Source organism: Agelaius tricolor, unplaced genomic scaffold (assembly GCF_023055355.1).
Source record: "Agelaius tricolor isolate 1412-34295 unplaced genomic scaffold, bAgeTri1.0.p SCAF_83, whole genome shotgun sequence".
NCBI lineage: Eukaryota > Metazoa > Chordata > Aves > Passeriformes > Icteridae > Agelaius > Agelaius tricolor.
The window spans coordinates 683,662-707,725 of record NW_027269343.1 but is presented as its reverse complement, the minus strand read 5'-3'; the positions used below and the strand labels follow the sequence as shown (position 1 = coordinate 707,725).

General features: G+C 42.9%; 1 protein-coding gene across 3 annotated transcripts in view; it reads left to right on the top strand.

Moving 5' to 3' along the window:
- IQCA1 (IQ motif containing with AAA domain 1) overlaps nucleotides 1–24,064 on the top strand; it is a 107,509-nt gene that overhangs the window by 59,046 nt on the left and 24,399 nt on the right. For all 3 annotated transcript variants that reach the window (XM_071418313.1, XM_071418312.1, XM_071418314.1), the window contains exons 8-13: nucleotides 444–566; nucleotides 4,563–4,638; nucleotides 12,307–12,413; nucleotides 12,589–12,681; nucleotides 20,123–20,184; nucleotides 22,643–22,725. In XM_071418313.1, the coding sequence (XP_071274414.1) occupies nucleotides 444–566; nucleotides 4,563–4,638; nucleotides 12,307–12,413; nucleotides 12,589–12,681; nucleotides 20,123–20,184; nucleotides 22,643–22,725 (544 nt within the window). The remainder of the gene's footprint in view (nucleotides 1–443; nucleotides 567–4,562; nucleotides 4,639–12,306; nucleotides 12,414–12,588; nucleotides 12,682–20,122; nucleotides 20,185–22,642; nucleotides 22,726–24,064) is intronic.

Here is a 24,064-nt window from a genome sequence, read left to right as displayed (position 1 = left end):
TCTCCATCCAATCTCCCTCAGCCACTAGAACAATTTCAGTCTTTAGCCATATATTGAAATCAGACACACCTCAGGGCAGCCTCTCAAAATCCATTCCTGTAAAAATCAATCTGCCTTACAAACACCAGGACAAATTCATCATCTGGGTCTGAGATAATTCATTATGAATTCATCATCTGGGTCTGAGTCCAGAGGGAACTTGGAGTTGTGTGTCATTAGAATATTCTGCTCTGGACAGCTTCAGGAACTGGTCTTACTCTATAAAAGCCCCCATGATTTGGGACAGAGAAATCAGCCTTTCCCCAATGATAAATCGGGATATTCAGCACCTGTGCTGCAGTTGGTCAGCACAAAAAGGCTTCTCTGGGATGGTCTGGAATTCAGAGAGTGCAGCCTGTTGGATATTGTGTTTTCCAAATCCCTTTCCTCCCTGCCTCTTTCAGATCCTTGAGGAGCTGGCTGCCAAAAAGGCACAGGCAGAGGCAGAGAAAAATGAAAAGGATAAGAAGGGAAAAGAAGCCAAGGAACCTGCCCCAGAGAAAAAGCCACCAAAAGTTGAAAAGCAGGTAAGGAATGAAAGCAGGTTGTGAAGCCTCAGGTGTGGGCAGGGGCTGGAAAGTGACATTAAAGTGGTCACCAAAGCTCCAGGCTCAGGTTCAGGACACCAAGAACTGGCTGGGGTTGATCTCTCTCAGCCTTCCCATGACCTCAGGGATTCTGGGGAACTTTTTACCTCTCATATTTTAGGAATGGCCACAATTGAGCTCAGTGGGAAGAGCTGATGGATGTGCAGACTGTCAGGGACATCAATGAGAGCAAAAATCCATTTTGGGGCTTTGAGATCATTGCCAGGACACAAAGTGGTAACCAAGCATTCTCTGACCCTCTTCCATGGAAAATCCCAGCTATCCCTGACTGCTCAGGAAATGCCTGACCCTCTTTCCATGGAAAGATGGACATTGTCCTCTCCTCCTCTCATTTTTTTAACATCAGGACCTGCTGAAGTTGCTACCAAAAAAACGTGAGAGGAGCCACATCACCCCAAGCAATTGCACCCTCTCAGAGGAGGAGAATCACACAGAAAATACAGATTATAAACCAGAAATCCCTTCCCAATTTCAGAATATGGTAGAATTTCTACAGCACTCAGATATACCCAGCATACATCCCCAAAGGTAAATATCACAGGATGGTTTGGGTTGGAGGGAACCTTAAAAAGAATTTAATGGTGCAGAGGAGTTCATCACTGCCACCCCTTGCAAAATTAGGAATTAAGAGCCTCAGAGCTTGTGTGGATTTCAAACCAACTTTTAAACCCCATCAGCCATGCATAAATAAAGCCATGCATTTTCCATGTCCTCAGGGTAGGAACTAGTTTTGTTTCAAATATCAATAGACACCACTTAATGTACAATATACCCCCTGAAATCTTTGTACACTTAATGTACAATAACCCCTGAAATCAGGTAAAGCCCTGCTTCCACAAAAGACACTTCCACCTTATTTCAGGAGCATCTTCACAGACCAAACCACCTGTGGAACAGAGCAGTGACCAAAGGGCATCTTCAAAAGCAAGCTGTGCAACAAAAATTGTCAGCTTTTGCTGAAGCAGCAGCTTTTGTTTCTCATTTACCTCCACAGTATAAACAAAAGTTAAAAGAATATCTATTTTTTTAATAAGGGTCATTAATCTCTCAGTAAATATGTGGAGGAGAAGGGTGAGTTTTCTAGGGTAAAGCTTACTCTTCACTGCAAGTTTTACACAAATTAATTTGAAGGCCTAACCCTAGAACAAATATATTTCAAAAAAATTATGCTTTTCTTGGACAAAATCCATTAATCTGGCCAAAGCTCTCAGAACATCTAGCCAGGAACCTAAATTACATGAATTTAGGAAGCATCAGTCAATTTAATTGGAAGGTAGATACCTAAATGTTAACTTGTAAATGAGCATCTTGAAAACACTATTTGGGGGTTTGGGGTGGGTGTTTTTGTTTTCCCTTTAAATAAAAATGTAAATGAAAATACAAAAATGTAAATGAAAATACACAGCAGGCTGAAGGAACAATTACATGGAAGTTTTTCAAGGTCTTTAAGCCTGATTGCTTAACTTTGGTAACTAGGAAGAGTTGTGACCGCTCCTGTGCAAACCAAATTTTTAAGTTCTGGTCACACATATCATCAGTCCCTTGTTACTGTAACCAGTTTGCTGGGTGACACTGTCAGAGCCCTGGTGAAACTCCTGAAACTGGATGGCACCTCATTCATCTGCTTAAAAACCTGATTTTTCCAGGATAAAATTGGATTCCTTCTTGGTTTTGCACATTTCTGAAGATAAGAACCAACAACAGCAGAAATGTGTCTTGATCCCCTGGCAGCCTCTGCAAGGCTGTTTTGAATTGGGGTGAAATAACAGCGTGGAGCTCTGGGGTTTTATAACTTCATGTCATTCCCATCTCCTCAGCCATCACAACTCCTGTCAAGTAAAATTCTGAGCCATTATATCAGGTTCTCTATGGTTCATTGAGAAACAACAAAGGGAACATTCTCTCCAAGGTTATAGCACTGACAGGGGGGAAAAAAAAGAGTATCTTAGACCAGTTGAGAAGTATTTGGAAAAGTTCTAACAGCAGGACTCTTATTAAAATAAGTGTAGGCTATAAGTCATAGGGATGCAGGCAGAAAAAAGCTCTGCTCCCAACTTCAGCTCTTTAAGAAAACAAAAGTTGGATCCCAGAAGGAAATTTAAGTATTTCTGAAAAGCCTGATAGCAATCTCTACAAAGAGTATTTGATATCAAAGGAACTTCACTTTTTCTTTTCTCTGCAAGGTGCTGATTTGATTTCCCTAAGGAAAAAAACAACCCATGGCTCCATCCCCAAAAAAATCCCTTTTTCCAAAAGCAGCAGCAGTCTGGGCTGCCTCACCCAGCAACCTGCTGGAGCTTGTCCCACTGAGTGAGAGCAAGGCTGTGCATCCCTGAATTTCACCCAGAAATGTCAAATTGTGAGGCACATTCCTGTGCCTGGTGAAACCTCTGAGGGGAATCTCCAAAGGAAATGTGCACAGTGAAGCTAATTCAGTTTTCCCTGCTGTCCAGTAGGAATCACCTGGTGTGGAGCTGGCTTTGGAAAGCCTCAGAAATAGACTGAGGCTCATATTTCCACATTTCTTAATTAATTCAAATTATATTGCCTAAATTCAAACATATATTGCTGGTTCGAGGGGCCTTAACTCATTTAAAACAGAACAAGCATGGACTCAATCCACTGAAAATCAAAAACTATATGAACTGGTTTCAAAGGAAAAGTTCTTTTTATTGTGTTGACTCTTGGGCTGTTAATTGAGACAAGAGAAAACAGAACAGCAACTGTCCTTAAGACACAAGAGAGTGGGTTTGATTAAAATCAATTAAATTGACACAATGATATCATTGACATCAGTGTATAAAACCACTGAAGCAAATAACTAAAACAATTCATTGGCTTATTTATAACAATAAAATGTAGATGTGTCCTGTGGTATTGAGAGGCTAAAAATGAATAACCCATTTTTAGGATGGTTTGGGGGGAATTTGTTTGTTGGGTTTTTTAATAGTTGACACATTTCCTCTCAGAACATCATGGTTGAATCATTTTCTATAAAATACCATGGAAAAAATGGTAAAAGAGGGATTCTGCCCACTGCAAATGATCCAAGGATGAACCATAACCTGTGAAACTGGGAATACATTGGAGTAACTGGGGATTTGAGCTCAAATCCTCCAACTTTTTGTTATCCTTTAAACAAAGTTCTAAAACAAAACAATTCTTGATGTTCAGTCAAGAACCTCCCAAGTCTCTTTCAAATGCATCTATAGGGTAGAAGTGATAAATGTATTATTTTCCTGTCCTTCTGGGCCCAAACTGGAATTACTGTAATGATACTTTAATTAAAACCAGATATTTGGTAACTCCCATAATGGGGCTGCAGCCGTACCTGCAGGTAGCAGATATTTCCCTAATTACAGAGCTAATTTAGGGAGTGTTTAGTTTTAATCATCCCAAGAGCTGCTGATATTTTATCTTGCTGATAACAAGTGGTTTGCAGGTTAATTAGCAAAATCCTGATCCTGTTTGGTATAAATCCACATTCACCTCCTCCCCAAACAGTGATCTAATCTCTCTTTATCAACTATTACTTCACTCACATTTTAAGATTATGACAAGATGAAGAAACTTTGATCATTTTCTGGGAGGTTTTTGCCCTCAGAAATACTGCTTCCATGAAATGAAACTGCTTCAGGAATATGGCAATAGCAGCAAAAGTAACAGAAAAAAATGGCATTTAAATGAAATTCTATTTCAATGTTGCAAGTCTCCTACCTAAATTACATTTTCAAACAAGCTGGAGTTTAATTCTTGTTTAATTTGGTGACTTCAGCTGATAAAATGACTGGTGGAAGGTGTCCCTGCCCATGGCAGGGGGTGGAATTGGATCTTTCAGGTCTTTTCCAACCCATTCCATAATTGTGTGAAACAATGCTGTCAGTAATTCCTCTCTTCACTTTGCCCCTAATCTAGGTAGTGGATGAAGGCTGGAAAATGGGTCCAAGCAATTTCCTTTTGATGCTGGAGGAAGGAAGCTCTCAGTACCAAGGTCAGTAGCAGAAGATAACAATTCCAGCTGGAATGTTCTCCCAGATCAGCTTAATGGCAGTGTCATTCCTATAAGGTCAGGTGGGCAGCTGCCCAAACTATGGAATGTTATAGAAATTAGGATGTTAGATTTAAAAATGGTGTTTAGGAAGGGAGGCTCTCAGGACCTCAATTCTTCCAAGGAAAATTCTTCTGTCAAAACCATTGAGTTAATCATGCAGGAAGGGACATTTCTGTGGGTGAAAGTGAACAAACTCAAAGCAAAGTGCTTCAAAAAGCAAAAAAAAAAAAGGCGTTTTAGGATTTTCTGAGGGTAACAAGGATGACATCAGAATAGCCAATAATTCAAAAGCAGCAGACTGTAGATCAATTTTCAGCATCAGTGTTTTCATACTCCTGTAATTCTACCTGTCCTGTCTCCTCCAAGAGTGAGAACTCATGGAAGAGTCCATGGATTCCTTCACAGCTGCTCAAATTATTTTTTATTATATCTTTGAATAGGAGGAGCATTTTCCCAAGCAGAGGCACAAAACTCTGAATGTACTTGCTTCATGTCAAGTGTGTGAAACTAAAACATAATTCAGACTGAGCAAGGGGTCTGGCTGGTTTTTCACCTGGAGAAAGCCCCAAAAAGCAGGGATTTCTTAATAAAAACCATGAAAGGGCATTTGGTTCTTTCCCAGATCTCTTCTATCCTCTCCTCTGCTTTTGATATTTCTGTTTATCTCTTCGACTCTTGTCCTCAGTGCTCAGCCTGATCCACAAGTGAATTAGGAAGTAAGTCTTGCACTTGTCTAAAGTGGAAAATTGGGTTATTTTTGCTGTATGTCTGCAGATCTTGTTCTGATACAATGTGGAAAAATATCTTTTCTGCTCTCCACTCTTCAGAGCTAGTGCCTTGCTAAAATTCCTCATATGAAAAGTCTCCATTATTCCCTCCTGCTGACAAATTACTGGTGTCAAGTTTTCTGCCTGATTTGAGCTGGCTGGAGAGAAAGAAGTGAACTTAAACTTGCTAAATGTGCATCAGTAGTTTGGCCTGACCTCTGACTCGTAACAATTAGGATTTTCTTACACCTTATAAATCACAGAGCAGCTTTCTGGCTAAAAAAATGGAGCTTTGCATCCCATCTGCTCTCAACTACCACGTCAGAACCCTGCTGAAGGCAGCAGGAGCTTTAGATAAGCATCAAATCCATCCAAACTTCTTTCCTGAGCTGGCCAAGCATGAAATGGCACCTGGAAGACAAAGGCAGCCTTGGCAAGAGTGGGGCTCCCAGCCAGGCAGTGCCCAGGGCAGGGCAGGAGGGGTTTGCCTTGGAGGGAATATGCCTGGCTGTAAACTCAGCTCAGCTGTGGGTACCAGAGTTGTCAGAACCCAGGACATCCCTCTGGCTGCCCTGCAGGACTCCAGACCCTGGCAAGGGGCTCAGAGACCTTGGCACAGAGTCACAACCACCTGTGCCTTGGATTTAGCCCATGGAAACAATTACCAACTTTGTGTGAGGAGTTACAAACCACAAGAGTTTGAGTAGGATGACAGTGAATTTGTCACAGGGTGAAAATGTAGAATTTTGGGGATTTAGAATGGGGGTTCAGGAGGCAAGATGGAGGAATCTGGTTGTGTCCTTTCCTTCTTCTCCTTCTTCTTGTCCTCCATCTTCTGCTGTCATGGTGGCACTTTTGGATTGGTTTAGAGTAGAGACAGACTGTCTAACAAAGGTGATAGGTATTGGAATCTCTGCTGGTCAGTGACCCCAAGATGTGTCAGAAAGTCTCTTTTCCCAGCCCAGCAGTGGAAGAAGGAATCAGAACCCTTCAGTTCTTGTTCTCAAGGTTGTTTATTGCTTCTTATCTATAACATTCTTTCCCTGACCTGCTGAGCTCTGTCCAGCAGGTCAGACAGAGGCACACTGACCACCCTCAAGGCAGTGTTATCTTTTTATACTAAAAACTACCTGTACTTTATTTACAATAATTTTCCAATACCTATCACCTGTGTTAGACAGTGAGCTTCTACCTTAAACCAATCCAAAAGTGCCACAATCACCCAGAAGATGGAGGCTAGGAAGAAGAAGGAAGAAGGACAAGGCACACCCAAATTCCTCCATCTTGGGACCCCATTCTAAAAACCCCAAAAATCTATTTTTCACCCTTTGACAAACTAACTATTATTCTACTTAATAATTGTAATTCCTCATATAAAGGTGGTAATTTGCTCAATGGGTCAAAATCAAGGCACAGGAGTCCTGGGCTCTGTGCCAAGGTCTCTGAGCCCCCTCGCAGGGGCTTGAGCCATCCAGGACAGCCAGAGGAATGTCCTGGGTTCCAACAGATAGGTATTGGGAAATTACTGTAAATAAAGTACACACAGTTCTTAGTATAAAAAGCCAACACCACCCCAAGGGTGGCCACTGTGCCACAGCCCAACCTGCTGGACAGATCTCAGCAGGTCAGAGAAAGAATGGAATAGATAAGAGAAAATAAACAACCTTGAGAAGCAGAGCTGAAGAATCTTGACTTCCTTCATTGTGGAGCTGGGAAAAAAGAGACTTTCTAATACCTTGGGAGCCATTCCAACCACAGAAACCTGACAGGAGTGAGGAATAAAGACACCACAGGGGGGACTTTGACAGCCGTGGAGACTCCCAAATTTCACAACTATCCTGTGTGAGGAGCCAGGGGGTTACAAGGGGATGGGGGATTGGTCACCAAACTGTATCTGAACAGCAGGACACCTGCTCTGAGCCCTGCACACACAGAACTTAGGGGGGTTATCCCCACAGTGTGAGTGCCTCTGTGATTCCCATTTCCAAACATAGAACTTTGGGGGTTATCCCCACAGTGTGAGTGCCTCTGTCATTCCCATTCCCAAACACAGAACTTAGGGGGGTGATTCCCATTTCCAAGCACAGAATTTTTGGGGGTTATCCCCACAGTGTGAGTGCCTCTGTGGTTCCCATTTCCAAGCACAGAACTTGTTGTGGTTATCCCCACAGTGTGAGTGCCTCTGTGGTTCCCATTTCCAAACACAGAACTTTGTGGGGTTATCCCCACAGTGTGAGTGCCTCTGTGGTTCCCATTCCCAAACACAGAATTTTGTGTGAGAAGCCAGGAGGGTTACAAGGGGATGGGGGATTTGTCACCAGACTGTATCTGAACACCAGGACCTGCTCTGAGCCCTGCACACACAGAACTTTGGGGGTTATCCCCTCAGTGTGGGTGCCTCTGTGGTTCCCATTCCCAAACACAGAACTTTGGGGGTTATCCCCACAGTGTGAGTGCCTCTGTGGTTCCCATTCCCAAACACAGAATTTTTGGGGGTTATCCCCACAGTGTGAGTGCCTCTGTCATTCCCATCTCCAAACACAGAATTTTGGGGGGTTATCCCCACAGTGTGAGTGCCTCTGTCATTCCCATTTCCAAACACAGAATTTTTGGGGGTTATCCCCACAGTGTGAGTGCCTCTGTGGTTCCCATTTCCCAGTTCCACACCCCACACCTCCAGCCCATCCTGCTGGAGCTGCCAGCTGCTGCCCAGCTCTGAAGGCACATGAGAAGGAGCCCTTTTGTGCACAGAGCACAAGCAGGAGCCCTCAGAGTGGAAAAGCTCTCTTGCAGGCTTCAAAGGATACCTGCAGTTCTGGCTCAGGCACAGGAGGAGTCTGTAGCTGTGCAGTTCAACTTCAGGTGGGGTTTTTTTTCCTCCTTTTCTCCTGGTGAACTAGGTCTGTTTGACACCACACTTATTTTTAGTAATTAGCTGTTTTAGCTGTTAATTTCTCCTTGCAGCACAATCCTGCAGGGCTTTTCATTGCAGGGCACTCACACAATACTACCTGGGGGTTGTCCAAAATGATTTTATTTTGAATCCAACCATAGGTTCTTTGAATCAAATTCTTTCATCAGAATCAAATCTACAACAACATCCACCCAGAACACCACAGTCTCTTGAATTTTTAATTTTTAGGCTGCTTTCCTCTCAGTAGCAGAATTATGCAGGAAAAAATTAGGTCTGAGTTTGGACTTTCTACTGAGAACTTTTTTTCCCCTAATCTTATACAGAAATAGGTCACTTGCTATCAGCATTTGCACAGAAGTTCAGCTTTGTTAGTGCAGAAATCTTGAAGACATAATTGAAGCAACAGAGGTGGATTAAGAAATGTTTCTATCAGGAGTAATTCAAAGTGTGTCTAAAGTTCCCCTAAATGACAGCTGACCAAACAACAAACATCTTTGTTTTGTCACAGCCCCCAAAACTTAATTTGAAGAAAGTGTTCCCATCCCATGAAATTGGTGCTTTATACATAGCTGACTTAAATATTTTTTAAAATATAAATCAGTTTTGACAAAAATCTAAACATTTCACTCTGTTTTTAACTCCTTTACCAAGCTAGAGCTGCTGCCTAAACTTCACTGGAAGCATTTTATCCTCCTAGATCTGTACCTGGCCATTTTTCTAGTGGCTAAACTCCACTTGCCAAGCCCTAAAACACTTATTTTAAATGATGTGGTTGGAAACAGCCTCTTTGTGTGGCATCTCCTGTCACACTGGAATAACCAGAGTTTACAGGGGGCAAATGCAAGGCTGAGCCTTTTCCTCCCTCTGTATTTTTGCAGTGTATTTTTGCAGTGTGAGGCAGCAATGTGCTATTTTCCCCATTCTACAGATCATATTTATGACTTGCTCAGTGTCACAGAGGATATTTGACTTCAAATACTCCATGGTGTGCCCAAATATTCCTTGAAGATGTGGTAATACTCTGTATTTTTAACCAGCCTTCAAAAGATTCAAATCCTTTTGCCAAGAGGTTCAAAGTGGCCATTTCAAGAGAAGCTTCATGATTCAAATAAATATTTTAGAATTGTTATTAACAGGCTGTTCTGTGAAATTCTGGGATATTGGAGTTCCCTACTGGCCTGCAGAGCTGGGATGCAGATTTAGGAGTACTCTGGGCTGCCTTTGAGCCCTGAGCTAGCTCTGCATATAAAACAATCCCCAAATAAGCAATACACTATTTTAGAAAAGGTGACATAAATTTCACCGCACACACACAGGCCCAGAAATAGCTCCTGGAGCTGGCTGACCCTGCCTGTAACAAAATACCAGACTCTGCTGACCAGCCAGTGAAAACATAACATCCTTAGCCTCCTGACCCCCCTTTAAAATTAACTTTGAAACATTTTGTTGATCTATAAAAGAATAACAGAGCATCTAGCACCTATGAGTTATTGATCTCTCCACTAAAATTAGGCCCCTCTAACCCAGTGGTTAATATAACACTGAGATAACTCATTGCCAGGTAATCCCAGAGTCTGGGGGGACCCTCCCTGCTTTGCCTGCAGTGGGTATTAACCACTAATCAATCTACAAAATGACAATAAACAATTATGAAAAAAAAAAAAACAGAATAGAAAAACCTACAGATCCCTCTATGAAAAATAAATCTCTAAAGCCTGGTACTCCTGTGAAAACATAGCACTGGCAACCTGCTGACCCAGTCAGGAAAGTGTTTAAAAGTTCACATAACTCCTATGTAATGTCCCCTTTCCCCAAGGCTGGAATTCCAGGCTGGAGGAGCTACCTCATAACTTGGGCAAATCAGCTTCTCCTGCTGAACTATTACATGACATCTGTCATGCCCTCTGATGACCCACAAGTAATTTAAAGAAATTAAATGTACTTTGGAGTTTCTTCCATTACCAAAATATCCCCTGTCCTCCTCCATCCCCACCATTCTCAGTGCTGAAATTAAGATTACTCACCTGCAAGAACTACTCCCTCTATAAACTTTGTAAAACTACAAATCTTCTGCCTGGAATTGGGCCCTGAAAAAATTTTTTGGGGGGGATGGAAAGAGCAGCCAGTCTTGGATTAATTAAAACTTGGATGTTAAAACCCTTCTGAATTTGCATGGTGCCTTCAGCAGGCCAGGGGTGCAGGGGAGAATATCAAATATGATATCTGTACAAATAGAATATCTGTACAAATAGAATGTCTGTACAAATAGAATGTCTGTACAAAACTGATTCACACAGGAGCCAACATCTGAAAGTGGAAAACTGTCATTTCAAATCATCAGGAAATTGAATTAGCACACAGCTGGAGATTAGCTGTCATTTAGGAAGATACAATCAGGGCTTGAAAGGCAAGATATGAATTGTCTTCCTTCAAATTATCTCAAGGAGTGTAGGAAAAAAAGAAGTGTTTCCATTAAAACCAGGCACTTAGAGAACTCAGATATGCACTGAGCTCGTCAGACTTCATTTAGTTTTCTTTCTAAAGAGCAAATTGCAGTTTGCCTCAACAAAAATAATGAGCTGCACCTCAGGATCATTAGGTACTTTATCATAAATAGCTTTTTTTTCATCCCCAGTTCCACAAATTCACTGTGACTGGGTGTTAGGTCTCCTTGTTACTTCTCCTTTGCACAGCACTTCAAAACAGAGGGGCTGGATCTGGTGGTTCTTGTCTCTTTTGGGCTTAACTGCCTTTTAATTTCTGAATTGAGCTTAAAATCCCCTTAAAAAGTGAAGCCTCTATGTGGCCTTGCATCCCTTGTGGTCAGCTGCAGGTTATTGCTCTGTCACCCTCACTGTCCCCTCCTCTCTCCCACCTCCAAATGCTCAGTGCTGGTTTTATTCCCGTTCCAGTGCCCCTATTCCCATATTTCAGCCTCCTGGGAATGACTACAAGGGCCAGCTCCACAGGATGCAGCAGCTCTAGCTGAGCCATGGGGAGAAGAGGGAAATTTGTGGGTTGAATTAACCCCCTTCCTTTGGTCCCCAAGCCAAGTGACACTGGTGGAGAGCACATCCTTCAGGGCAGGAGCCACCTCTGTGCCTTGTTCATGGAAAAGATTGAAGCCTTGTGCTGTGAAATGAAATGGAAAATAAAATAAAATAAATTAAATAAAATAAAATAAAATAAAATAAAATAAAATAAAATAATGCCAAAATCAGGCACGGGACAGGGCTCGTGGAGATTGAGCACGCTCCAGGCTCTCAGCTTTACAGCCTCACTATATCCCATTATCCTCCTGAATTCTGATCCCATTCTGCAACCCAAGGCAAAAGCAGAAATCCCTTAACCTCAAGGTTTGCAGATCCTAACACAACAGGGTGTTGTGGGGTTGTGAGGGTCCCCAGGATGAGGTGAGAGATGAGAATTTGACTCCAGGTTCATAGAAGGCTGATTTATTATTATATTATATTATATTATATTATATTATATTATATTATATTACTATACTAAAGAAAGAGAAAGGAGACATCAGAAGGCTGGAGAAGAATGAATAATAAAAACCTGTGACAGACTCAGAGAGTGCAACACAGCTGGACTGGGATTGGTCATTAATTAAAAACAATTAATATATTTGGATAAACAATCTCCAGGCCACATTCCAGAGGAGCAAAACATGGAGAAGCTGAAGCTTCCCAGCTTCCCAGGAGAAAAATCCTGACAAAGGGACTTTTCAGAAAAGATCATGGTGACAACAGGGCTCTGAACTTGGTGAGGGTCCCTAGAGCCTGCTGCTTTCCTGTAGCTCATCATTTAATAAAAGCTGCCTACAGCCACCCTTTCTTTTGCCTCCAGAAGCAGTTGGAGAAACCAATGGCTTCTGTAACTTTTCCCCTTTTTTTTTTCTTTCTTTCTTTTGGCTAACAGTCTTTTGGGAGAACAGAGATAACAAAGCAGATTTTCTCCAGGATCATGACCCAGAGCTGATCAAAGCAGGGGAACGGGAAGAAGTGGAGGAGGAGATCAGAGTGCAGGTGAGCTTACAATAGCAAGAGGACACTGCTCACGTGCATTACCTGGGGAGATTTTTCTCCAGCTGCAAGAACTGGCCCTGGCACAGCCCTTCCCTCCCTCCAGAGTCCCTTCTACCTGAACATTTGTGGCAGAACACAAAACTGAGGAAGGTCCCTCTGTGTTTGTCTTGGGCAGGTCGATGAAGTGATGCAGGAGAAGCTGCTGAGAGTCAAAGAGGCTGTGGATGGAGAGACAGGTCCAGGTCAGGTCAAAGCTGCCAAAGAGAAGGTAAGAGCAGCAAGGTGGGAGAATTGAGGGGCAGCCTCAATTCCATCAGTGCAAACCTCAGGGACAAACATTAAAATGTCCCCCCATAACATTTACTGAATCTCAAGTCAGGAGGATCTGAAAATCTCTTCACCTGTGGCAATTTTCAGGGCCTTCTCCATTAGCTCTTGCTCTTTAACTTGTATAAATATTGCTTAGGGCAAGTTGAGCTATTCCAGACATAAATCACTACAAGATATTTCAGATTTTCACCTTCCTGAAATCCTTGGATGCAGTCAAACAGCAAAATGGAAGCACCCTCTCTTTAGGGTGACCAGTTCAGATTTATAGTTTTCCAAGGAAAACAGGGATCTGGAGGCCAGTGAGTTTTCCAGCTGCTGGCTGTTTTCCTCCTGAATAAGGACTGGTTATTATGTTTCAAGACCATACACCAAAAAAAAATCCCTCTGAATGTTTTGATGTAACCTTTCATTTGTCTGTAACACCACATAGATCACACACAGCCAGGTACTCATTATGTTACTACATCCTCTTGAAGGGTTTGGGAATTTGCAATTAAGCCAAGTTTATTTAGGCATAAAAAATAGCTTAAACCCTCCCCAAAACATAGCACATGTCATGTTCACATCTAGTTTTATAGCATTATCATATGAAGAATTCCACAGCTTGTGGTTCTCTAAAATTCCTTACCAAAGCATTTAAATTAGAGATCATGTCAGTGCAAAATCACTCAGAGCTTACAGCCCACCACTCAATCAGCAGATCCACTTAAAACCCTCAGGGCAAATAGCCAGCCCTAATCTCATGCTGCACTTCATTTCTGTAATACCTTTTAGCATGCAAATACTTGCTGTTGCTCTACTTCTACTCAAATTATCTTTAAAAATGCTCTTTCACCTGACAAACCTCCAGGGACAATCTAATAAGAAAAGACTGGGGCAGCTCTGAAAGCTGATCCCAACTGGATTCCTAAATCTGTTTCAAAAATAGGGGGGGCTTAAGACAGACAGACAAAATATTGCAACAATCTCCCCCAAGTTTTCATGGGCAGCCACATTTAGATCAGCTGGTCTGTGCCCTGCTGCAAAATGTCCCATTGGAATTACAGAGCTTTATCTTAGGGGCTGGGTTGGGTTTGTTTTTTTCCCTTCAGTGTAGTGTTGGAATAGCTTAGGGTGGAGATTATTTAAGATTTATTTAACTTTTATCTTCCCAAGTTGTGCCAGTAGCCTGAGAGAACGAGGCAGGGAAAGAAGCACTAATTAGAGAATAGAAATTCCTTAAAGATTTCATCTAAAATAACCCCACCCAAGCCAAAACAGTTCTGTTTGAGGGATGGGGAACCAAAGGAAAGGTGCAGTTTAAGTCAAAACACATCTTCCCTGTGCAAAGCCATTTAAAATGTCCATTCAGCACTGGAAAAGGCTTTTTCCAATTAGTATTTGCATAAATATCTCAGCCATAAACCAAACCAGTGCATACCTGTGCACACAGACTGCAGATCTGCTTTAGGATAACCTGCTCTAGATAATAAGAATAATATGAGCTGGAAAGTTTTGGGAATGCCTCATTAATTTATTATTCAGCAAAAAAAATCTCTTCTCTCTCTGGAAAGTTTTTCAAGCAACATTTGAGGTTCCATATGTCTCCCCTCAGCTCTGCAGCACAAAATAACAGGCTCAGGTTCTCATTGTAGCCAGGAGTGTGTCTGAGTTCAGTGTGAAACATCCCCCCGCCAAAAAACAAAGGGGATATTCTGCATTCTCAGGAGAATTCAACATTCTTCAGAGGAATCAGACCTTCTCCTGCACTCTGGCAGTGGGCAAGGGGCAATGAAAGGGTCATTTCTTCAGGAGAGCTTTTACAGGTGGAATTTTGTGTCTAGAGACCATTATCCCAAATTCCTGATGCCACATTTGGCCATTCTCTCTGTTTTAGGGAGGGATTTCTTCTGCTCTCTTTGTCAGGGAATAATCCCTACCAGAGGCAGGTGTTCTGTGCCTTTCCAAGCCTTAAGATGAGTAGTTCCCAACTCAGAAAATTTCTGTCAAATCCATATTAAAAACAAAAAATCTGCCTGACCCACAGGAACCAATCTGAGTTTTAAAGTCCCTTTTGTGGGGAATACAATAAGGACATTTTGGAACTTGAATCTAAAGGGAAATTTCTCCCCTCCAATCAGTGTTCCAGACATCTCAGGTCTTAGATTTAAGAAAAACAATATATAACATCTCCAGGCCTACCCAGAGCCACTCCTTTATTTCCATCAGTTCTTTATCACTGATTCCCAAACCTTCAAACACCACTTACTGCTAAAAGCTGACACTTAGCCCTACCAAGGGCTGCTCTTAGACCTCCTGAAGATAAGAGGAGTTTCTTTGGAATGTCTTCCTTTATCAAAATACCCCATCCTCCTCTGTCCCCACCATTCCCAGTGCTGAAATTAAGATTACTCACCTGAAAGAACTATTCTCTCTATAAACTTTGTAAAACTACAAATCCTCCATTTGGCAGCTTTGTGGAAGAACAAACTTGGGTGAAAAAAAATTGTTCTTCTCATGACAAGTGGGTCTCCAGAGCAGCAGACTGATGTGGAAATAGCAAAATGAATTAGATTGCAGCTAATAGTCAATAAAGCACAGTGCAGTTGCTGGAGTCACAGATCCTGTGTGTGGTGGTGTTCACAGGGGTCCCAGGATGAGGGAAGAGATAAGAATCTTGACTCCATGTTTCAGAAGGCTGATTTATTATTTTATGATATATATATATATTATATTAAAAGAAAATGATACATTAAAGCTACACTAAAAGAATAGAAGAAAGGATTTCATCAGAAGGCTTGAAAAGAAAGGAATGGAATGATAATAAAACCTTGTGCCTGACCAGAGTCCCAACACAGCTGGACCTGTGACTGGTCATCAAGTAGAAACAACTCACATGGACCAATCAAAGATGCACCTGTTGCATTCCACAGCAGCACATAATTGTTGTTTTTCTTTTCCCCTGAGGCTTCTCAGCTTCTGAGGAGAAAAAATCCTGTCAAAAAGGATTTTTCATAAAATATGTCTGTGCCTCTTTCCAAGCTGGGAGCTTCCCACACCCAGGGATGGAGCAGAGTGTCCTGTTTGAGACACACTTTGCTGGCCTCTGATTCTTCCAGAGAGCCCCTGGTCCCATGACTCACTGGAAAGGGGATGGGGACACAGCAGGAACAGAGGAATTGGGTCAGCTCTGCTCTAAGCTGCATTTTCCTTCTCTTGGCACAGTGGCAGCTCATCCCCTGCCCAAGCAGGATCACCAAGGTGGGACTGGGAGCACTGGGAAAGGCCAGGCTGAGGAAGGGCTGGCAGGGAGATGTCCTCTGAGGGAGGAACATGGCAGTCACTGATCTGGAAGTTACATTTAAGAGCTTATCAGAGCTCTTTCTTTCGAGCCCATTGTGCTGCTTTTCCTGCTCTGCTCCCCCAAGGATTTATTGCTGATCCCCAGTGCAGGTAAAGCAATGCATTGGAAATGAACACACCCACACATACACAAAGGCATGGCCAGAATTCAGGGAAAAAAAAGAAAAAAAGACACAGAAAACCCAGGAAAGGGGGACATGAGAACCTAAGTGTGGAAAACTTGTTTCTGAGCTAGGCCTCAACACAGCTTTGGAGGTTCCTTTTTGGTGAAACTGGGTAGAAGCAAGAAAACCACAAGTGGCTGTGACAGAAATACTGACAAGATGTATAAATATATCTATAAATATAAACATATCTATACCTATATCTATAGATATAAATATATAAGTATAAAATATAAATATAAACATTATATTTATATGAATATAAATTAAATTAATTTCTACTAATTGTTATAAAATTAAATTAATATATAATAATTATATATAGTTATAATATAGCTATATGTATAGGTATAAGTTTATATATAATATGTAATATAGAAATATGAATATTGTATGTAAAATATAAATATCAATATAGATATAAATGCCAGGAGAGAAGCTGGGTGAGAACTGAGGAAAGGCTGGGTTTGAAGGCTCTGTTTCCCAAGCCCTGCTGGATTTCCTGTAACTGCTGCACCCAGAGCCCTCAGCCAGCTGTAGGAGCTGTCACTTCTTTGGATCCTAAATCCAACAGGGATGGCAGAGCAGAGTGCCTCATTCAGCAAGTTAATGAATCAGTGGGAGCATCTTTGTCTGAGCATTTTTCAGTGTCAGAAGCTGCTTGTTTTATCTCACCACTGCTAGAACAGACTTCTCAACCCAGGTGCCATGAAAAGCTTCACTTGCTCAACCTCCCATCTTAAACATCTCACATGATCCAAGGAATCCCCTAAAAAACTGCATCAGCTGCTGCTGTTTCCCTTAAACCACAGGAGCACTTCTGTCCTGTCCCTGTTCCCCAAGGGAACCTACAAGAACCACAGAGAGGGACTTGTTACAACAAGGGACAAGTTTTACAATGATATTTTCTGAAAAATCCTCTTTGCCCAGGATTTCTTCTCCTGGGAAGCTGAGAAGCCTCAAAGAGGAATGAAAACAATAATTACTGATTGCTGCTTCTGTGTTTGCTGCTTTGGAATGTGGCTTGGACATTGTTGACCAACAGGTGAATGTCGGATTGGTTCCATGTGAATTGTTATTAATTAATGACCAATCACAGCCAGCTGTGTCAGACTCTGAGGAGTCAGTCACCAGTTTTTATTATTCATTCTTGTTAAGCCTTCTGATGTATCCTTTCTCTTTCTTTAGTAGAGTTTTAGTATAGCATCATATCATATCATAATAAATCATAATAAACCCTTCTGAGAACATGGAGTCAGATTCTCATCTCTCACCTCCTCCTGGGGACCTCACAAACACCACAGACAAGGAGGAATGGCTTCCAACTGAGAGTGCCTTTAGATGGGATATTGGGAAGGAATTCCTCCCTGTGAGGGTGGGCAGGCCCTGGCACAGGGTGCCCAGAGCAGCTGTGGCTGCCCCTGGATCCCTGGCAGTGCCCAAGGCCAGGTTGGACAGGGCTTGGAGCACCCTGGGATGGTAGAAGGTGTCCCTGCCATGGCAGGGGTGGCACTGGGTGATTTTCCAAACCAGCCATGCCATGATTCCTGTGGTGGCCATAGCTGCAGCCAGGACTGTGAGATCACAGCCAAAGGGTGCCACAAATCCTCCAGTTTCAACCATTCCCCTCAGGGACACATTTGGACAGCCTCTCCCTCCTGCTGCCATCCCAGCAGCAGCCAGGGCTCTGGAATTGGCTCTGAAATCAGGTTCTTGTCTGCTCCAACCTCTGAGCTGCCCAAAACGTTTCGCTGGGTGGGAGAAGCCACCCCTAGAGCACAGGACAGAACCCAGTGTCCCTCCCAGCTGCCACCTGGTGCAGCTCACTCTGTGGGGTCAGCAAAGCAGGAAATCACCCAGTCAGGGCATGGCTGCACAGGAGCTCAGCTGGCACTTCAGGCAGAGCAGCCAGGAGATTTCCATTCTAAATGAGCAGCGTGTTCACATCCATTAAACATTATCATTTCCTAAATAATAGCAGTTCCCAGTAAGACATTTTGGAGACAAGCCATTGTCTACAATTCATATTTGCCCTTATCACATCTCAGCCTGTGCCAAATTCCCTGCAAGTGCTGTTGTTAATTAGGAAAACACATTTTTCCTCCACACAGTTCATTTTTGTTTTGCTCTGGAGTTACTTTATTGGTGAAGCTGCCTTGAGGACAATACCAGTTGGCCAATAAATTCAACATATGCTTTGTGTCTTTACATAGGTTGAAACGAGCTTTTCTTCCCAGTCAGACACAAATATATGTAATTTCTGGCTTGTTGGAAGAGAAGTTAAAAAGACAAAACAGGAGGAACAGCAAAAATAAACCAGTGACAGCCTCAATATTTCCACAGTTGTTAAAACAGCATGGCATGTGCTTTCTTCTTCCCAGTCCTTTTCTTCAAAACAAAATCCCCCTGGCACATTTGGATCAATATTTGCTGCCAAACTTATTTATGTAAAGAAACCTAAGGTTTAGTTCTCCAAATACAGAGTTGTTTGCTTTATCCTAACCCAAACCATCTCCTTGTGTCAGTAGCTGATCCATGTAGTGCTGGGCTTAGGCTGCATTTTCATCTGCATTATCTTTGTGGCATCACAAACAGGAACAGGTGATGGAACCACAGGTTCCTCACATTGTGTCTATCCCTGAAAAACCTGAAATTGATGTATTCCTGAAGGCTGCTGATCTATTCTGTGAAAAAGCCCAGCATTTTCCAGATAATTGGATAGGATTTTTTTTTAAACTCAACAACACAGCCTCCAGAGCTCTGCAGAAGTATTCACTCTTATAAAAAAAAGCAAAGTAAATGACTGTATTCCCAGGAAAGTGAACATAAACTTTTGGAAAGAATAAGCTGTCTTGTTCAACTAAGCATTTAAGCACGTGCTTAAATTTAAGCTGTTGGAGAAATCCCCTGGTGCACCAAGGTTTCTGTGTAAACAGCTCCACTGGAGCAATGCTGAGGTGGTTTAAGGAGCTCACACACCAGTGGTGGGCACTAACATGGATTAATGATGCCCTCTCCACACTACTAATTATCCCTAACCATATTTATGGCTCCTGAGCTGTAATTAATGGAGGGGCTTGACAAGCCTGAGTCACATCTTCCTTATTTATGTTTGCCAGGAGTTTCTTTTTGTAAGGTGCAAAGAAATGAGGGAGACGAGTCAAAATCTTTCTGTGGTGAAATTGTGGTGAAAAGATGAAAAGAGCAGGTTGTGTTTTCTGACCTCTTCCAGCTTCTTCCCTGAGGCATTAGGGAGGAGAAGGATGTCCAGTGGTTAGGAGGGTAGCCAGAGTCTCAGGAGCTTTTCCTCTCAGGGAAGCTGCTTAGATATTTTACTTAATATATATCTATTTTTTAAAAAGGCATAAACAGTCTCTGGAGCAGCTACTTAGACCCCACACCCTTTTCCTTCCTGCTTCCTTCTTGAGCAAGGGCCATGTCTCCCCTCACCCACAGAAGTGGGTTCCAGAATCACGCAACTGGAAAAGGTCTCTGAGAGATCATCGAGTCCAGCCCTTAACCTGCCCTGCCAAGGCCACCACAAACTGTGTCCCCAAGTGCCACATCCACACAGCTTTTAAAGCCCTTTAGGGCTGGGGATTCCACCTCTGACCTAGACAGCTGTGCCAATTAAAAAAAAAAAAAAGTTTAATATCCAAGCAAAAGGAAGGAGAGAAGCTTCTTCCCTTGGAGCAAAATGACCCTGGGATGCTTTGCTATGTAGCACTGCTGGTTAAGGATTTGGTTTTTGTCTTTGGGCTACGTTCAAACACTGAAACATTGGCTGTTCTGGCCCTCACTTTGCTTCAGTACATCCAAAAATATTTATCTGTTCCAAAGTCACTAACTCCTCCTTGCTTGTGTGGTCCTCAGGCAAGCAAGACACCTGCAAAGAAAAAGATATCTGAGCTGGAGAAAGATCTGACTCCTGGCAGGTAAGGAGAACCTTTCTGCATTAGATCTCCAATATCAGCCTTGGTTTTCTTCACCTTCACCACAAACACAAATTCGAGTCCCCATTGTGCTGTCACACAGCAGCAGGAGCAGTCCCTCCCCTGCAGGCAGGTGAACTGCAGTGGGCAGAGCTCAGCACATGCAGCATTTCAGCAGGAGATGGGCCCTGGGTGCATCTTTCCCCTCCCTGCAGGTGCAGAAGCACCTGGCTGGTTTGTTGGCTCTCAGATTTTCCATCCCAGTAAGGGAGGCTGCAGACACTCCCCAAATCCCCCTCATGGCTGAGCTGTGGTGTACATGCCATAAATCAGTCTCATGGATCACTCAGAGTCCTGGCAGACCTGGCCTCCTCTTGTGGACCCTTGCTCTTTGAATCACTCTTATTTTATTTGGAGCATCTCAGAGGATTTCTCCTTCTGCCCTGCCATTTTCAATGAGAGTGATGTGTTCCCTGAAAACCCAGCCATTTTTCACACTACACAGAGGCATCACCACAGGGAACAGCTGATCCAGGAGCAGGGCTGGAGAACAGCACAGTGCCAAACACAGTCAGTGAAATTCACCCCCCCAAACCCATTGGTGCAAGAACAGCCAGACCTGGACTCCATCATTTGGGTGCTGGCACCACACAATCAGCCAATGAGCTCTTTACCTGCTTTAAAATATATTTAAAAAAAAATTAAAAAACACCTCCAAGCAAATATTTAAAATCCATGTCTCATACATTCTAACAGAGCAGGACCTCTCCTACAGAACAGTGCCAAAATCTGATATATTCCCTGCTTTTAAAACTGCTCTTGCACATATCTGCTTCCTTAGATATAAACTTACCATGCAGCCAGCTGAAAACATGAGCTTTTTAGTAGCTGGCTTTTTATCTGGCATTTTGGCTCCCTGCTTTGCTCTTCCCTGCTGAGCATTTCAGAAATAACCCAGAGAGGAGCTGAATAACTGAGATTAAAATCTCCCTTTTGGCCCAGTGAAGGGGGCACAGGGGGCTCCAGTCAGCACAGACTGGTCACATCCACCTCCCTCGCAGGGGACATGCATCATTTAACTGGCACAGTAAAAATAATAAACCAGGAAAAGTAGAAGTCCTGCTCCCACCAGAGCTGCCAGGTTAGTCCCATTCCAACTTCTGTCTGGTTTATGATGCATTCCCAACATAAAACCACTGAGGATGAAAGCAAGAGTCAGAGCAGCAAAATCAACCTTGTTGAAGGTGCATTAAATTTTGGATTTGCTTATTGCTGCTCCTACATTAATTGTGCCACTAAGACTGCATAAACATAAAACTCCTCAGCTGAAATGGAAAAAAAGGCTGCAGACCTCAAATTATACCTGGAGGTTTATTAGCCAGCTGAGAGGCACTATTAAATATATTTATTGTAGCCAGACCAGGACATCCCAATTAAGATAGGTGAGAAAGACAGAATAATTGAGGGGAAAGAATGTGAAAATTGTGGAAAAACACTGAGAGATCTAAAAAGACTGAAGTCAATATTGTTTATGATGTCAATACACTGAGAATTTCTGACAGGTTTATTCAGTTTTCATCATCCTGGAAGCAGTGTTACTCTATAAAACCAAGTGCCAGAAATGTCCTTGAAATTAATACCTAGAATTCCAAAAGAAAGCATAGAGAGGATCCACATCACTAGAAAACCACACACAAATTTAAGTGTTTTAACTCCTTCATTATTGGGATCTACTTCCAGCCACTAATGGAGATAGGGAGAAACTTCCCCTGGGGAACTTTTGCCCATTTGATGGAATCCCAAACTGGTTTGGGTTGGAGAAGACCCCAAAGCCCATCCAGTGCCACCCCTGCCATGGGCAGGGACACCTCCCACTGTCTCAGGCTGCTCCAAGCCCTGTCCAGCCTGGCCTTGGACACTGCCAGGGATGGGGCAACACTTCCAAATTGGATATTTTTGCCCCAATCCCCCTCTGACCACAACCCTGTAGGTGGTGGATCTGAGTGAGGCATTCCCAGAGTGTTCCCAGAGAGATGAGGCTGTCTGTTGCCAACACAATGAATTCCAAGAAGAATTAATGAATTAGTACTAATTGGAGAGCTGGGTGAACAGGTATAGTAGTGTTAGGATTGCCATTATTGTGTAATTTAAAAATAATTTCCCAGTAATTGATATTAATGAATGAGTCCATTACACAAGTCATAACTGATCTGGCATCACCTGAAATGGGTAAATGGAGTCAGCAGGAGAGGGGGACCGAGCCTGTGAGGGAGGGAAAGACATTGCTCAGCACAAGACAGAAACTGTGCTTATTGATTTCGCACTGATGGCACTAATCATGCACCTCTGAGCCACAGAGGGCATTTATAAAGCTGGGCAAACAAATAACTCCCAGGCTGGCTCAGTTCTGAGAGCACTGAGCTTTTCCTGACCATTTCTGACTGATGTCTCTTGCCTGCAGGACCATTGATTCCCTGTACCAGCAACTTGCAGAAGAAAGATTGCTCATCCAAGTCAAGAATGTGAATCTCTCTGACTACATGGGTAAAGTACCCCTTTTGGAGCAAACATGGTGTTTGGCCAAACCTCCAGCCATTCCACCTTCACTGACCCCTATTTCAGTCAGGACTGAATTCAGGTCACTGCACTTTGAATATCTAAGGCCAGGTATGCAAATCAAGGCTGCTCAGGAGCTTTCACTTCTGCTACAGAAGGCAGGATCTGTTTGCAGAGCTGGTGTTTGACTCCAGGCAGCAACAGCAGCAACCTTGAACGGTTGTGGATGTCACAGCCACTCTGAGCTGGAGCCTTCAAGGAGCCCTTGCCAGGCAGTGCCAAGACAGTGCCAGTCTAACAGAGCAGGGGTCATAATCCATAATGCAGAATATTTCCCAGAGAGCAGCAAAAATTGTACCTCCAGCTTTTGTTGTCTTTTGTAAAGACTCAGCCCCTTCCCTGCACCTCCCTGACTGCCCATGAACTTTGAGCAGTGCTTTGAGGCATATCTGGCCCTTCATGTGAGTAAGATGTGTCTCTGCCTAGTTCTGCATTTCACACTCCTCTTGTCTGGTTTCTGTTAGCTGCAACTGCAGCCAGACCTGCTTATCTATGCTCTACAGAGAAAAAAAAAAGGGGTAAAAAAAACCCAAACCCCACATTTGCAGACTTTAGAGGCGTCTAACACCATGCCCACAAACATTTGGTGACACACAGGGAAATCACAGCATCTTAACAGCAGAAAAACCCCAAGATTCAGGTATGTCAAAGGCCATGGTTTGAATTTGCAGCCATCCAGAAGAAGTGCTACAGGCTGACAGTACAAGGCCAAGGCAGAAAAGACAAATTCAATATCACCCCCAAATGCCATGTTTATATAAACTCTTAGAAGCACCAGTTCAGCCTGCAGAGCCTCTGCCCACCCCTCTGAAGAGCTGTTCATTCTCTCAATTAAGTGTCCCATCCATTTCATGCTCATTAAAGACCACCAAGTAAAGGAAGATTTCCATTCTTTGTTCTCCCAACCTATCAAGGTCACTTTTGTCCAACAAACATTCCCCCATCACAAATGCTTTTAAAACAGCACATCTCCAACCATTTTTTGAAATCCAGAAAAACTCTTTTGAAGGTTCCAAGGACACAGTCAAAGCCTGCAGAGAAAGAAGCCTTCATCTGCTCAGCCTTCCATGGCTGGAGCCTAAGGAAGGTCACTTCCAGTTCCTGGGGAAAGGACAAAGAGTGGAACTGTGCTACACAGCCAGTAAAGGCACTGAAATGTCCCCCCTCTATGACAAACTGACATCACTGAACTAATTTTCTTGGTGACCTTATCTAAATTAGTCAGAGAATATCCACTGTGATTTATGTGCAGTTGCAATTAAACCCT